Below are 14,113 nucleotides of genomic sequence, written 5' to 3'. Positions count from 1 at the left end.
GTGAATGAGTTAAAAATGGCTTCAGAAGCTGAATTTTCAGAATTTACCACTGTCTGGACAAGTTAAGACACACACCATGAGCTTGGGTTTGACCATGTAGTCTTGGTTGCCCCCGACAGGAATGTACTTCTTCATCAAGCTGAAGCTGTTAAAACAACACAACAGGAGTCCGCTGCTGTTGACCCGAAGATTGAAGTCCACCTCCTCACAACTGTACCTGCCGTGAAAAAAAATCATAAAATTAGGAAAACAGATGCTGAGCTGACTCCGCCCTCCCCGCATTTACCGGTTGAGGTCGTACTGGACGTTCTGCGTCAGATCCACGTTGAGCAGGACAAAGTCGTGCAGGTGGGCCCTGCTGAAGGGCCGGCCGGGGGCCTTGCGGGCAAGGCTGCTGCTCCACTTGCGGGCTCCGCACATGGCGTAGAGGGGGATCTTGGGCGTGGTTTCCATGTGGCGCAGCACCGCTTTCAGGGACACGTTGATAAGCGCTGAGACGCCGTCAGATGTCTCGCTGCGAGACGAGGACCAAACAGTTGAAGAACAGACCTCCACAAAGGCAGAACGGCTCAACTATTGTCTGGTCTGGTATGCAAACACGGATGGTGCTATTTTAAATCTGGAGTGGACTGAACCATTAAATTATATTATTTATATTATAATATCAAAATACAGTGTTATTTGCAGTTTGCGGATTCACCTATCTTTAACTCATTCACTGCCATTGACGGCTATAGACGTCAAAAATTCATTTGAACTATTTCTATTAGTTAAACATTTTTTCCCATTTTTGTTAACAAGAGTAGTAACATAGAAACAATTATTGTACATTTAGAAGAGATATAAAATTTGTGATTAATCGTGAGTTAACTAATTTTTAATAATCTTTTCTTCTTAAAAAAATAAGTAATTTTCTTTTATTTTTATTTTTAGGGGCATCAGGCGATTATTTTTTTTAATCATAATTAATCGCATGACTTCACTAGTTAATTCACGATAAATCACAAATTTTATATCTCTTCTAAATGTACAATAAAAAAAATTATAGGTTTTCAACAAAAGTTGGGAAAAAATTTAAACTAATAGAAATAGTTAAAATAATTTTTTGACGTCTATAGCCGTCAATTAGGGGTGTGCAAAATGTTTTATTTAATCTCGATTCTGATTGAGTCCCAAAATCGATTTTATTTCAATTATTTTATACTGTCTTGCCCTTGTTTGAGTGTGTGACGATTCTTTGCACAATTATAAATTGAAGCAGAAATCATTGTCATTTCAAAAATCGCTCTGAATAGAAAATCGATTCCGAATTGAATCGCAGACCCAAAAATCGGAATCAAATTGAATCATGAGAAAGATTCCCACCTCTACCGTCAATGGCAGTGAATGAGTTAATAACCTATGTTGAACTGAAGACACTCACTTCATTTAAACAAAATAGTACTACCTTGTGGCATTTATCGGAAATCCCAATCGGTTACATAATAGCCCTGATAGCGGGGAATATTATAATGTTTAAAAAACGATGGTTGATCTGTAGGTACTACCTGCTCTCAGCGGGCTGCTGGGCGTTCCACAGCACGCACGAGTCATCCATCATGACGATGAAGGGCCACACTTCCTGCCGCTTGATGCCTTGCTCCTCCCACCGATTCCTCTCCAGCTCCAGGTTGTGGTACGACAGTTCCTTGATCATGAAGCGAGCGGCGCCTAGAACGAACATAGACACTAATGTATTACTCATGCATGTCTAATATATATATATATTTTTAAAGGGAATCATTCTCATCTATTTACAGGATATGATCGGTTGTCGTACAAATAGTGACGTCACTAACCGACTCCGGAGTTGTTGAACATGGCAGGTAGGACGAGTAGGATGTGGTTGGGCCAGCACCTCCGGTAGTGAGGCATCTCAAAGTGCTTGACCACCAGGATGTGCAGGTGAGAGGCGCCCTCCATGGCGTGATAGATGTTGAGCAGGCCGTGCTCCTGGCGCCCCGTCGTTGGCGTGAAGATGGGGCTCTTCAACAGGTCGGGGTCCTGGAGAATCAACATGAAAAAAAACCCGGTGTGTTGTAATGATTAGTTCCTGCATGCTATGAACACAAATTCACCTGTTTATCTAATTGTACAGTTAAAAATTTTATCTTTAAAAAAAAAAGGTGCTTTAAATGTGCATGTTGCAATTTGGAGTGTTAAAATAACCATATTTTTTGATCTTTATTTTTTTTAAATAATAGACAGGAGGCACTATTGTGGCACAATGGCTGTTGCCCCTATTTTCCTGTAGAGTCAAATAATGACGACGGTTTCAGGACCGAAACTTAAGGTTTCTCCTTGAGTTTGACGTCAGGCGCGTGCACGCTCTCTCTATCTCTTTCACTCTCTCTCTTTTTTCTTGCTCCGCGGAAGCGCTGGGAAGGCAGAAGCGACAGCGGATATAAAAGTGTGTCAAAATAATAATAAACTACCACTAACTAACACTCTGGGCGTGTGAACATTGCTGGCTTCAATTCCGCTTTTCGCCAGAGGGGTCGCAAATTTGCAAAAACTCTTATTTATTTGTGAGCCTGCACTTTCTGGTTCATGCATAGGGGTGGATTGTACCTTTAATGTCATAGCAAGTCAAAAATAATTTCCACCAAATGATTGGGTTATTCAAAATTATTTGGATTTTAGCATTATTCATATATCTAACACGAACTAACCAACCAACCAGCTACTTAAGTTAACTAATGGAGTAAAATGGTTAACGTGAAATAAAGCTAAAAGGTGTCGTTTTAATTTTAGGGCTACCATAAAATGGCAAAATCCATAAAATGGCAAAATCCTGCTAAATCCTGTTCTAGCTAATGATACAGTTTTCAATATCTTTAAAAATAAATAAATCTACCTTTACAAAATTATGAGGTCAAAATGTTAATTAACATGAAACATTATTTTGTCCATTTGTGCTTTAGCAGGCTACTTCCTAGAAGTTCCTGCTTCACGGATGGATGGAGCCATTTTGATTCTACGGCGACAGACATTAACAACAAAATTGGGTGAAAGGCGTTGCTCCACATAATTAGGTTATTTTTATTTTTAAATACCCACTTAGCTAGCTAACTAACTAATTATATTTAATATATTTTCAAATTATAGCCCCACAAAGCTAATTGAATGGGTCAGTTTTTGCCCGTTTCTTAGCTAGCAGGCTACTTCCTGGTTCATTGAGGGATGGTGCCATTTTGATTCTATGGTGGACTGTGCTATTCAGATTTCATATCCCAGCGATGAAAAGTAAGTAATAAATAACTTTGTACATTTAATGGCTCATTCGTTGGCTCCCCTGAAACAAAAGTTGATTTGGTAGCTATAGTAGCATCCTGCAAAATAATTAACAAATTACCAAGCAAGCTAGCTAATTTGCTAACAAGAAGCTGGCTAACGAAATATGATATTCAATAGAGCTTTTTAAAACTATTCATGACAATGACCAATGTGGATGACAAAAAGGTGAATTGTGTTTAAAAACTCATATTTAATGGGTTATTCTTTGGCTTGTGTGCTACACTAATTGATTCACAACATAGCGAATGTAATATGCTAAGCAAATTATAGTGTAATAATAATAATAATAATAATAATAGGCCTACATATAATTTGCAATACTACTGCTTACTCCATAATTATACTCAATACCATTTACCCTCTATTTTAAATATCTTACATTGTATATTTGTCATTTCATGCCTATTTTACTGACTGACTGACTGACTAACAAACATATCTTAGTCCCCGAGGCTAAGGCTAAGCATTATCTCTCTCAAGGCTCAATGTTTTGATACAGCTCTTCAACTGGATTTTGCAGGAGTTTGTAAACAAACCTTGGTGTAGACCAGAGGCAGGCGCATGCTCTCCAGGTGGCTCCCCTGTTGACTGAAGACAAAGTGCTGCTCCTTGTCTTTGGGAATGACAAACTGGAGCTGGACCTCCTCACCAAGCATGGACGAGCAGAAGGTGAAGGCGTGGAAGGTGCACTCAGACAGCTGCCACCCACACACACAGTTGGTTGTTTTATAGAAATGGCTTAGAAATATTTATGAAATTAATATTTACGGTAATTAATTACCACATTGAGGTAGGGCTGGGCGATATGGACAAAAAATGAAATCAGATTTTTTTTTCAGTCGTTAAGGGCAATTAAGGTTTTAATCGATTTGAACTCATCCACTCTCAGCCATTTTCACTGAAGCAATCCCCTTCACTCTCGGCTGTTTTACTGGATTTTGACTGATTTTGGAAGGCCTACAGAATATTGTGTTCTATTGCTATAAAAACATGGAACCTACCAAAAGAAAGATTAGAGTCTCTTCTTTCATCAGGAAAGAAAAAGTAGATTTCTATCTGTTTCCGTTTTGCAGCAATTAGCATTAGAATATACCTAAGTTTTATCTTCCACCTGATGGCCGTTTTTGTAATAACTACTAGTGTTGTTCTGATATTGTTTTTTGGCCCCCGATACCGATTCCGATACCCAGCTTTGCAGTATCGGCCAATGCCGATACCATACCGATAACTTTTCTCAACATGAAAAAGCTGTCCTGCCATTGGTTCAGAGCATTCATGGGCCAATAGCATATCTTAGCTCGGCATGCAGTGAACATGTCACATATCAGTGACTGTTGCTGATGCTGCATCCAAAGTCCTATATTAGCGTCAGAATTAATGGTATCGGCATGTTACTTGTTAGTATTCACCAATACCAATACCCCTGTTTTAATGCAGTATCGGGGCCTCTGCCGATACCAGTATCGGTATCGGAACAACACTAATAACTACCATTGCTTCAATCATTTTGTGCAGTTGAGAGGCTGCATCAAAGCCTTCTGTATGCTCTAGCATAAAATAAAAATGTATAAATACGTCTTTGGGACACTTAAAACATTTAAAATAGAACATGTTTATACGTTTTTGGGAGCAAATGAGTTCATCTAATAAACCCAAAAAATTTATTTAAAGGTTTCATTTATTAAAAAATATTTCCTGTGAAAAATGTTCAGAAAACAATAATGTATACTGATTCTAAATCAGTATTAACATAAACTTAACATTTATAGCCACAATTAAGTAGTTGGTAGCTATTGTAAACATGACTTGTAAACCACCCATCCAGCATTCTGCCACTTGCGCAACATTACAACTCACAATAACATTTAGATGTAACAAAACATAAGAACAACAGCTTTTAATAACCTAGAAGACAAAATTATATTTCACAATTTAGCAAATTATCAAAGATTCGATTTTTAAAACTATGATTAATTGAATTAATTGGATTTATTACCCAGCCCTACATTGAGGTTACAAATGAAATAAAGGTACAAAAAATATTTAATGAATAATTATGCTTGGAGAAACCACGTACAGGTACACCATTTTTTCAAAATCAGCACCAACGGTTATCATTTCAGACCCATACACAGATGTCCAGTGAGGTGCACTCACCTGTGTTGCAGGGCTGGCGTCACAGTAATGGTGACACTGCTCACAGTGATGAAAAGCATTGTGAGCGGCGAAGCGAGTAAGCCGTATAGACTTGGTCTCCCGCTTTGCTTCCGTTTGGCTTCCATCTTCTTCCTTCAGAACTGATGCCGAAAAATCCCAATTTATTTGAATGCATCACACCGTTTGGATTCTATTCATAGACCGTTTAACCGTGGCGACGCGTACTTCTGGGTGGCAAAAACTAAACTCAAATGTCTTGGATGATAAATTTAGCCTGTGTCAGGCAAAAACAAAATTTTATGTGAGGTAAATGGCTACCGACCTGGAAAAAGCCTAGTGCTTATTATTTACAAACATTGTGAAAAGGTCCATTCAGTTGCCGTTGTACTCACCTCTGGAGCGCTTTGGTGTGTTGTCACAGTAGACAGGGCTGGCCTTCCTGAACTTGGAGTCTCGGGGGTTTGGGTTAAAGGGAAGCTTGCGGATGTCCTCGATGTCAGGCCACTGGGCGTTTACAGGCGTCGCCACCTCTGACGTCTCTGTAGTGTAAAACTCCTGATTAGCCGGCACCACGCTGACAACCTCGCTTTCAAATGTCAATCATCCGTTACCTTCAACTGCCTCTTCCTCGTCCGACTCCTCATCAAACACGTCCACCTCCAATAGTCTGATGAGCATCCGGAATAGGATGCGAAGGAATTGGAGGTAGGCACCCGTTTTCCCCACCTGGCAAATAGGAACAAGCAGAATTCCATCATTGGTTGACTGGTCACACATAGTGGCCACAATTTTAGGTACACCTGGAAATCTTCATGTGAGTTGTATCAAAAGTCTGCCTTTACAAAATCTTTAGGCGATTTTTAATCATAATTAATCTCACGACTTCAATAGTTAACTCAAACTCAACATTTTATATGTTCTAAATGTACAATAACATATATTTTTTCTAAGTTTTCATACTCTTGTTAACATAAAAGTAGAAAAAAAATGTTAAACTAAAAGAAATATGGCTGTATCTTTTAGTCATTGACACAGTCATTTCATAATAATTCATAAAACTGAGTTTAAAAAAAGTACTGCACTGTAAAAAACTAGTGTGATATTGATTTCTGTTTAGGTAATATTTCTGCCACTAGATGGCGTAATTGCATTTTTGTTTTCATATTAGTAGCTATCTAATCTTTAACATGAAGTAACTTGTGAAATCTGCACATTTTTTAAATTGTAAAATACAACCTGACCCCAGTTTCCACAAATATATGAATTATTATTAAATTTATTACTGCTAAATTTGGACATGGACGTGACTGCTGCGTTGCGAATCACACGTTAAAAAAATAAGTGACGTTAAAGAACTTTAAATGAACTCAAAATTAATGCACTAATTTGGACCCGTACTTTTTCTCCCCAAATGAAAACAATCAAATCATTTGGAAAAAATCATGACGTAGATGCCACCATTTTTTATTTTATTTAATTCTAATTCAATTAGAACAGCAAAAGGTCTTGTATTCAATTTCCTACCTGTGGTGGTCCGCTTAGCAATAGCCGTCGAGGGTGCGGCATGGACGGTGCCTCGTAGTCGGCGTGGTGCTGCTTGGCGACGGTCCAACGGCGATAGTAGGCGCTCTGCTCCTCGCCGTGCAGGTTCGACGTGACAGGGGGCCTCAGCGGGCTGCTCCAGGCCACGTCGGCGTGGGGCAGCAGCGAGAAAGAGCTCAGCTGGCTGCCTGAGTCGGCTGAAAGTAGGTTGTACGCCGGCCGCGACATGATGACGGTACGCGGCGACACGCGCGCCGGCTTGGGGTGGCGGCCGCACTGCGTGGACTGGCTGGGACGCTGCGTAGACGAGGAGGAGGGCGACGGCAAGGACGAGGAGGAGCTGGAGTACAGAGACGGAGGGGCCTTGGAGGGTTTGGGAGGATTGGAGGGGAACTGGCTGGCCATTGAGTCGCACTCCTGCTTGAGGCCCGACGTGTCGGCGCCCTCCGCCACACTGGTGGGGGGCTTCAGGGAGGCGTCTGCATTGTCGGATGAACTGACCCCATTCTCCACCAAGGATCCTGAAGTTCTGGTGGCCGCACTGCCGTTGCTCTGAGGTCGCTCCAGCTCCTCTCCGTCGTTCATGACTGCGACGACCTTCTCCGCGTCCGACTCCCGAGGGCCAGCTATCTTCTTGGGCTCCTGGACTACGCCCACGGACACGTAGGTGCAGGCCAGGCCCACCTCCTGTTCCAGAGCCGTGCGCGTCAGGTAGCTGGAATCTATCAGACGCAGGTCGCTGTATTTCAGAGACCTTCACAAAGAGGAAAAAGGAGAAGCGTTTCATTTGATTAGGCAGTGCGTATGAACATTAACATGTGAAATATTAATGCGAACGGATTCCCTAAAAATTATAGATCCCTGACAAGTTCTGTGAATAATACTAAATTTTGAGAAAAAAAGATACAGGGGGCTTCATTTAAAAAAGTCTTTTTTTTTTCACATTGTTTGGACGTTTACCTGTACTAGGCGGTACCTAGGGCCTTTAAAATAAAATAGAAAAAAAAAACAAATAAATAAAAAAATAATTTAAAAAACAAACAAACAGAATCACTGATTTATAGAGCATTTCATACACAGCGTAACTCTTCACATAAAATTCTTCACATACTGTAATCAAAAGTCCAAAAAAAGTAGTTACAAACAGAGCTGAAGAGACTTAAAAGCAAAGTAAAGAAATATAAAAAAAAAACATCTTACTAAAAATTACTAAAGGAGCATACAGTGCAGGAACAAGATTCCCCCCCCCCCCAAAAAATCTTAAATACTTTCAAAGACCTTAATATGGGAAAAGAGCATAGTTTTTAACCTGGATTTAAAATAATTTACAGTTAAATAGTATGTTTTGAATCTTGATTCATTCATATTGACTCTTATAATGAATACGCTCAAATCTGGGGACGTATTATACACAAGTACAAAGAAAAAAAAGGCATTTTTCTGGGTTATTTTTTTTGGGGGGGGGGGTTATTATACACGGGATTTCGCCATAAGTATAGAAGCAATGACAAAACCTGCACAGCGCCAGGTTGTTTTGGTATAGGAACATAATAATCACTGTGGCGTAATGCATGCTGTAATATGGAACTGTTCATTTTGACTTGATTCCTGGTCTATTTTGCAATAAAAATGCTATATGGCGTCATTAAGTATTTATGATTTAGATAGCACTACTAACTATCTCAAGTTTCACGACAAAAAAAGACAAATATTTTTCTGTGGCCGTGGCTGGAGAATACAGCCTATGAAAAGCTCTTCGTCTGAAGAACATGATTGTCACCAAAATGTGTGCATGTGTACCTAAATGATCTTGCTTTACAAGAAGGCAGAAATGTATACTTACCTGGGGAAGGTCTCTCCCAGGGGGTCTTTCCCTGTGAGGATGACGATGCAGGGCAGACCCTCCAGATCCTCGTAGGTGAGTGGCACCCAGTCTTCGTTCTCACATCCCCGCCATGCCTGCAACGAAACGCAATTGAGAGCCATGATTTTCATTTACCGGTCTACACAATAAGTTAAAAACATACTGTAACGCCCTTTGTGGAGGTAAAGATGGTATGCATCTCACCCGTAGGCGACAAGTGAAGTTCCTGGGCAGGCAGATCTCAGAGGCGGGGCTCCCCAGCAGCACGGCGAAGCACAGCTGGAGGCCCAGCTTGTCGCGGACGTCCTCTAGTCGCTCGCGCGCCAACATGGCCAGCTGCAACGATGGCACGCGCACCAACAGCATGTGGCCACGGCCTTGTGAGCCCTCCCGGCCCGGCGCGTTGATCAGGTCCTCCACCATGGCAAGTGTCTCGGGCGTGATGTGGTCTCTCAGCGACGGCGAGGAGGTGAGCGCCATCATGGCCTCCGTGTATTGCTGGATGAGCAGGTAGCTGCGGATCACCATGCTGTGCAGGTGGGGGTGTCTGCCACAACAAATCAAACTATTAGTACATCGTGTTGTATTTGAAGCTGCACTTTGCCCAAAAATATCTTTAGAATAGCCTTTTTATTTGGCCATTTAGGACCGAAACATTTTTAATTAGTAGATCAACACCTTAGCTGTTCATAATGGGAACTCCTGCAAGTCTCAGGACAATAGTTTTCAGACTGGGTTCGGGTTCGAATTTTCCGCCCTCTGTCTGCGGATGTGTCGTAATGTGCGCGGGTGTGTATGTGAAGAAGGGAAAATGCAGTTTCAATTTTCAGCCACAGGTGGTCGTAAAAATTTGAAATTACATTTTCGGCGTTCAGTAGCTTTAAAGTCATTTCAAGCGGTGCTTCTCAATCTTTACGCAATAACCGTAACTTGGGGTCCGCAAAAATAATTTGCAATACCCAGCAGTACTCATTTTCATCATTAGTTTGGAACATTCCCCTTACAAAGATCATCTTGGACATATGAACATTTCTTTCGCAGCAATAGCCAGTTCCCACAAAGCACAGAATGTGAGAAGGGATACACTATTAACGGGTGCAAGTCATTAAATTTGAATACTGTACTTGTGGATTCAGAATACGTACTGATACTTGATAATGCATATAATTAAGTCTTGCAGTTGTGATGAAACTGTGTTTTGTTTTGATCAAATATTGTTCAAAAACAGAAAACCTTTCTTGAATTGAATTGCATTGAATTTGGTTAAGCTCTTTTCTATCAAAAAGGTCTTAAATATTTAGGTAAAAAATAATGATATATATATATATATATATATATATGTGTGTATGTATGTTCGGATTACTAGGGTGTCATATGGGGAAAATTTGGGCACCCAAAAATGATTTAAGTCACTGTGAAAGTTGTCCGACCTGTGCAGGAGTGTGTGAACCATCTTCTCAAAGGCGTCGTCACAGCGCAGAATAGGGCTGGCTACGCCCCACTGCAGGGATCTGCTGTAGTCGCTCAGGCCAAAGTAGGCCAACTCACCAGGATAGAGCGACCCCTGTTGGAAGGTGAGCACGCAACATGACTTGTTAGAAGGGTACACACCTGGCCTAATTCAAGTATTTTTTTGCCCGTTTATGATGAAAATCAGAAATAGGTTCTCAATCTGGGGTCCCTGGACCGTAGCATTGCAATTTGCAATGCATTGTTATGTTGTATCTCTTTACAAAGTAAATACCTACTAGCTAGTGGCTACAGTACATACTGTAATAGTGAATGCCAATAACTATATTCCTCCCTGCCTGAGCTTTGGGCCAATTAAAAACGCTCATATGATTGCAACATAAATATGACGCCCCTGCACGAATAAAGTACATTTTTTTCCAGGAGCAAAAGTCGTATTATTACAGGACTAAAATCCCATTCTCCCCCCTTACCTTTTAGATAATAATGTCAATTTTTTCCAGAATAAAAAGTGTGGTAACTATCAAAATCGTATTACACCAATCTAGACTTGGATTAATCTGGTCTACCATTTAATCTACTTTCTGTCACCAAATGGTGAATGCCTTTAGTCTGCCGGAATGCCCAGCAAAATGTAGCACAGTCTGCCAAATTACCAAACTAGAATTGCCTGGGCACAAAAATGAAGATGCACCACCAGTATTTACGTCGAGCACACATGCGCCTGTCTAATAAGTCCCTTTACATTGGTGGATTTTTTTTTTTTTTGGGGGGATATTAATTTTGTTATTGAATAATTTGTACTTTTGTACTCAACTTTTTAATTCCTACGACATTTAGACACATGGTATTCTCTCAGAGACAAAATGACCACTAGATGGAGCAGTTGAACTACCACAATGCTGCAGTAGCCATTCATCCATGTGATCCATCACATCAACAGTATTCCCCCACCCCAACCCCCACAGATGCTTACAGGGCTTTCATTGGAGGGCCAGTGCACCTCATTGTGCATGCTGATGCGGGACTGGTGGGTCTGCAGCGTGTACGGGAAGCAGCTGACCTGCAGCACCAGCAGGTTGACCGCGTCCAGGACCTCCTGGCAATTGACCACCCGGTCAGCCAGACCCTGCAGCTCTCCGTGGCACACGGAGCCCGACAGAGCGCTTGTTAAGTGGGAAGAAGAAAGTCAGGTGTTTTTTTTTTTTTGTGTCTCTTGGGTCTAAACCAGCTACAGACATCTATGACAAATCCCACATGACATCCTGTAGATTTTCCCGTCTTGTTTTAGCCTCATCCGGCTAATTTTCTACATATTTTGCCAATGAGCTAATTTCATAGCTAATGAAGTGACTAATAAGATATTTAAACAAACCTTTTTAAAACTCTAGTCGCCATTAAGAAAATTGTACTTGGTCAATTTTAGAACAAAAGTAAAACAGTGTTTGTTTGATAGCTAAAAGCCCCTTTCTTGGTCCATAAATGAGGACATAATGTGTAAGTGCAGTGTGAAAAGGTAGTTATCAATTATTTCCAGAGGATAAAGAACATATGCCTGTGAGTATTGATGTATGCGCTGTCAGCATGTGCTTCCACTGCTTGTTGTTTTATCATGTAACTACTATTACATTGATGCTAATTTATTTAGCCTGTCCATGGTGTTTTGCATTGTGTGTTAGCATTAGGCTAGTATACTTAATGTAAGACAAAGTTAATGTTTTTCCCCCCAATATTTTTCATTTATTATTTACAAAAAATAAGAAGAATGTCTTAAAAACAAATAAATATAGACATTTTAATGGACCAATTTCTGAAGAAGAAAAAAAAGCAAAATTGATGCAATAAATATTACAAGACTGTTGATAATATAAGGGCTTGGTGGGCCGGACTACAGAACAGAGTGGGCCGTATGTGGCAGGTCCACCCCTGATGAACTTGCAAAGATATACTTGTATGTAGAAAACACCCTGCAGACGAGGCTGGAAGGTAAACTCAAATGACCTGGCCCACATTTATGCATACTTCAAGGTTCTCCCTCCTCCTCCCTTTGTTTTCATTATAAAAAGAGACCAAGGCCAGACAGGCAGCCAAAATATATATATTTTTATATACAATGTGTCTGATACCTGGTGAGGTCGACATGAGAGTTGTCGTGGATAAGGACAAACAGCGTGTACGGGTTCTGTTTGACTTTCCTCATAAAGGCCTCCATCTTGCCATGCACGTCGCCGTCCAGTCGCACCACGTACTTGTCGCACTTCTGAGGCGGGTACGACTCTTCCATCCCCAAATCTAACAAGACGCCTGTGTGAAAAATAAACAAAAAATAAATCCATATTTTTATGCAAGATGGTGTTAGTGTTGCTTTTTTTTTATATACCTGATTGTCGGATGCGCTGTGCCGTTTGGTTGACCAGGATGTGAGAGGGCGGCACCAGAACCAGGAAGTCCACTTTGCAGAAACGTCCCAAGTCCAGGTTCTGGCTGCCCGAATCGGCGATGGAGCAGACCAATGAGAGGAGGCGGCGCGCCACGCTCAACTGTGTCGGAAAGATCTGGAAGATCTTACTGAGCAGTTCTGACCCAAGGAAACAAGGAAAAGATTAGTGCGCTTGTAGAATCTAATGTGGCCTCCACAACTTGACATCAACTGCAACATGATGCTCCACAATGTTGTTTGCATCCATGTTTGTGTGTCTGCAACTTTCTGCAATTTGTTCCACCTAGTCTACCTCACTTTTAATTGTCTCACTGCATTTCTCTATTTGAATCTGTTTTATTTTGTTTTAAAGTCCATTAACTTGACATAAATTGTAATATTCCTGCTCCACAATGTTGTGTGCATGTAAATTAATGTTCTGTGATTATTTATTCAACACAGTCTGCTTCATTTGTCTGTATTTCGCCATACTTTTCCTTTAAAAAAAAATCAATTTCAACTTGACATAAATTGTAACATTGCTGTGAGCTGCCATGTTTAGCTTTCCGGGAATCTGCCATTTATTTGTTCTAATCCAGTTTGTCTAAGGAAAAAAAACCACTCTACCTCTTCTTTAACAGTAAAAATAAATAAATAAATAAATCATCATCACATTTGTAAAGCTTTCAACCTAGCGGAATCATGCAATTGTTGCCTCCGTTCAAGTCAAATACTAACGCAAACATTGTTGTGTTTGTTGTGGTGTGGTCCGAGCCTCACCTCTGTCCGAAGGTGGTGACATGCTGGCGGCCTCCTGCGAGTGGATGTTGTCAGTGACATCGCCCTGGAAGGGCTGGATGACCTGGCCCTTCCGTCGCCGCTGATACCGCACCAGCTGCTTGTCCAGATTGTCCCCTGCGAGCACAACCGTCACCATGGTAACACGCACACACACAAACAAGAATGAGAACATGAGCAAACACAACACGGCATAGATATGTGCAATAGTCATGTATCATGATGCACAGTTGATTAAATAACCATCTGAAGAAACATTTGTATTTTTCCACTATTTTTATAAAGCAAAATTGTAAAAAAAAAAAAGAAGCAAATATCTCATCTCTGTGAAGTCCTATGTGATTTTAAAAAAAATAAAAAGTATATAGTAAAACCAAGTTTGATCCAAATCTGATCCATAATAATTGTGCAATTTAAATTTAACATGAAAAAGAAATCCCATTTAACAAATTTTGATGCTCATAGCTCTGTGAAGTCTCACCCAGATCAGGTTGGAATTGTTTGTGCTTATGACATTTTGCTATCAT

The 14,113-nt window shown here is 40.7% G+C and overlaps 1 protein-coding gene across 6 annotated transcripts in view; it reads right to left on the bottom strand.

Annotated features, from left to right (window-relative positions):
• greb1l (GREB1 like retinoic acid receptor coactivator) overlaps nucleotides 1-14,113 on the bottom strand; it is a 72,569-nt gene that overhangs the window by 5,727 nt on the left and 52,729 nt on the right. For all 6 annotated transcript variants that reach the window (XM_086085028.1, XM_086085020.1, XM_086085045.1 and 3 more), the window contains 16 exons: nucleotides 13,569-13,703; nucleotides 12,750-12,947; nucleotides 12,496-12,673; nucleotides 11,346-11,535; nucleotides 10,330-10,463; nucleotides 9,104-9,446; nucleotides 8,879-8,994; nucleotides 7,018-7,789; nucleotides 6,105-6,219; nucleotides 5,886-6,032; nucleotides 5,494-5,633; nucleotides 3,873-4,034; nucleotides 1,839-2,043; nucleotides 1,548-1,710; nucleotides 287-514; nucleotides 76-217 (listed from right to left, as the gene is read on the bottom strand). In XM_086085028.1, the coding sequence (XP_085941154.1) occupies nucleotides 76-217; nucleotides 287-514; nucleotides 1,548-1,710; nucleotides 1,839-2,043; nucleotides 3,873-4,034; nucleotides 5,494-5,633; nucleotides 5,886-6,032; nucleotides 6,105-6,219; nucleotides 7,018-7,789; nucleotides 8,879-8,994; nucleotides 9,104-9,446; nucleotides 10,330-10,463; nucleotides 11,346-11,535; nucleotides 12,496-12,673; nucleotides 12,750-12,947; nucleotides 13,569-13,703 (3,368 nt within the window). The remainder of the gene's footprint in view (nucleotides 1-75; nucleotides 218-286; nucleotides 515-1,547; nucleotides 1,711-1,838; nucleotides 2,044-3,872; nucleotides 4,035-5,493; nucleotides 5,634-5,885; nucleotides 6,033-6,104; nucleotides 6,220-7,017; nucleotides 7,790-8,878; nucleotides 8,995-9,103; nucleotides 9,447-10,329; nucleotides 10,464-11,345; nucleotides 11,536-12,495; nucleotides 12,674-12,749; nucleotides 12,948-13,568; nucleotides 13,704-14,113) is intronic.

This window comes from Leptonotus elevatus, chromosome 1, assembly GCF_054856555.1.
Source record: "Leptonotus elevatus isolate MCC_2025b chromosome 1, RoL_Lele_1.0, whole genome shotgun sequence".
Lineage (NCBI taxonomy): Eukaryota > Metazoa > Chordata > Actinopteri > Syngnathiformes > Syngnathidae > Leptonotus > Leptonotus elevatus.
This window is presented reverse-complemented; position numbering and strand designations above follow the sequence as displayed.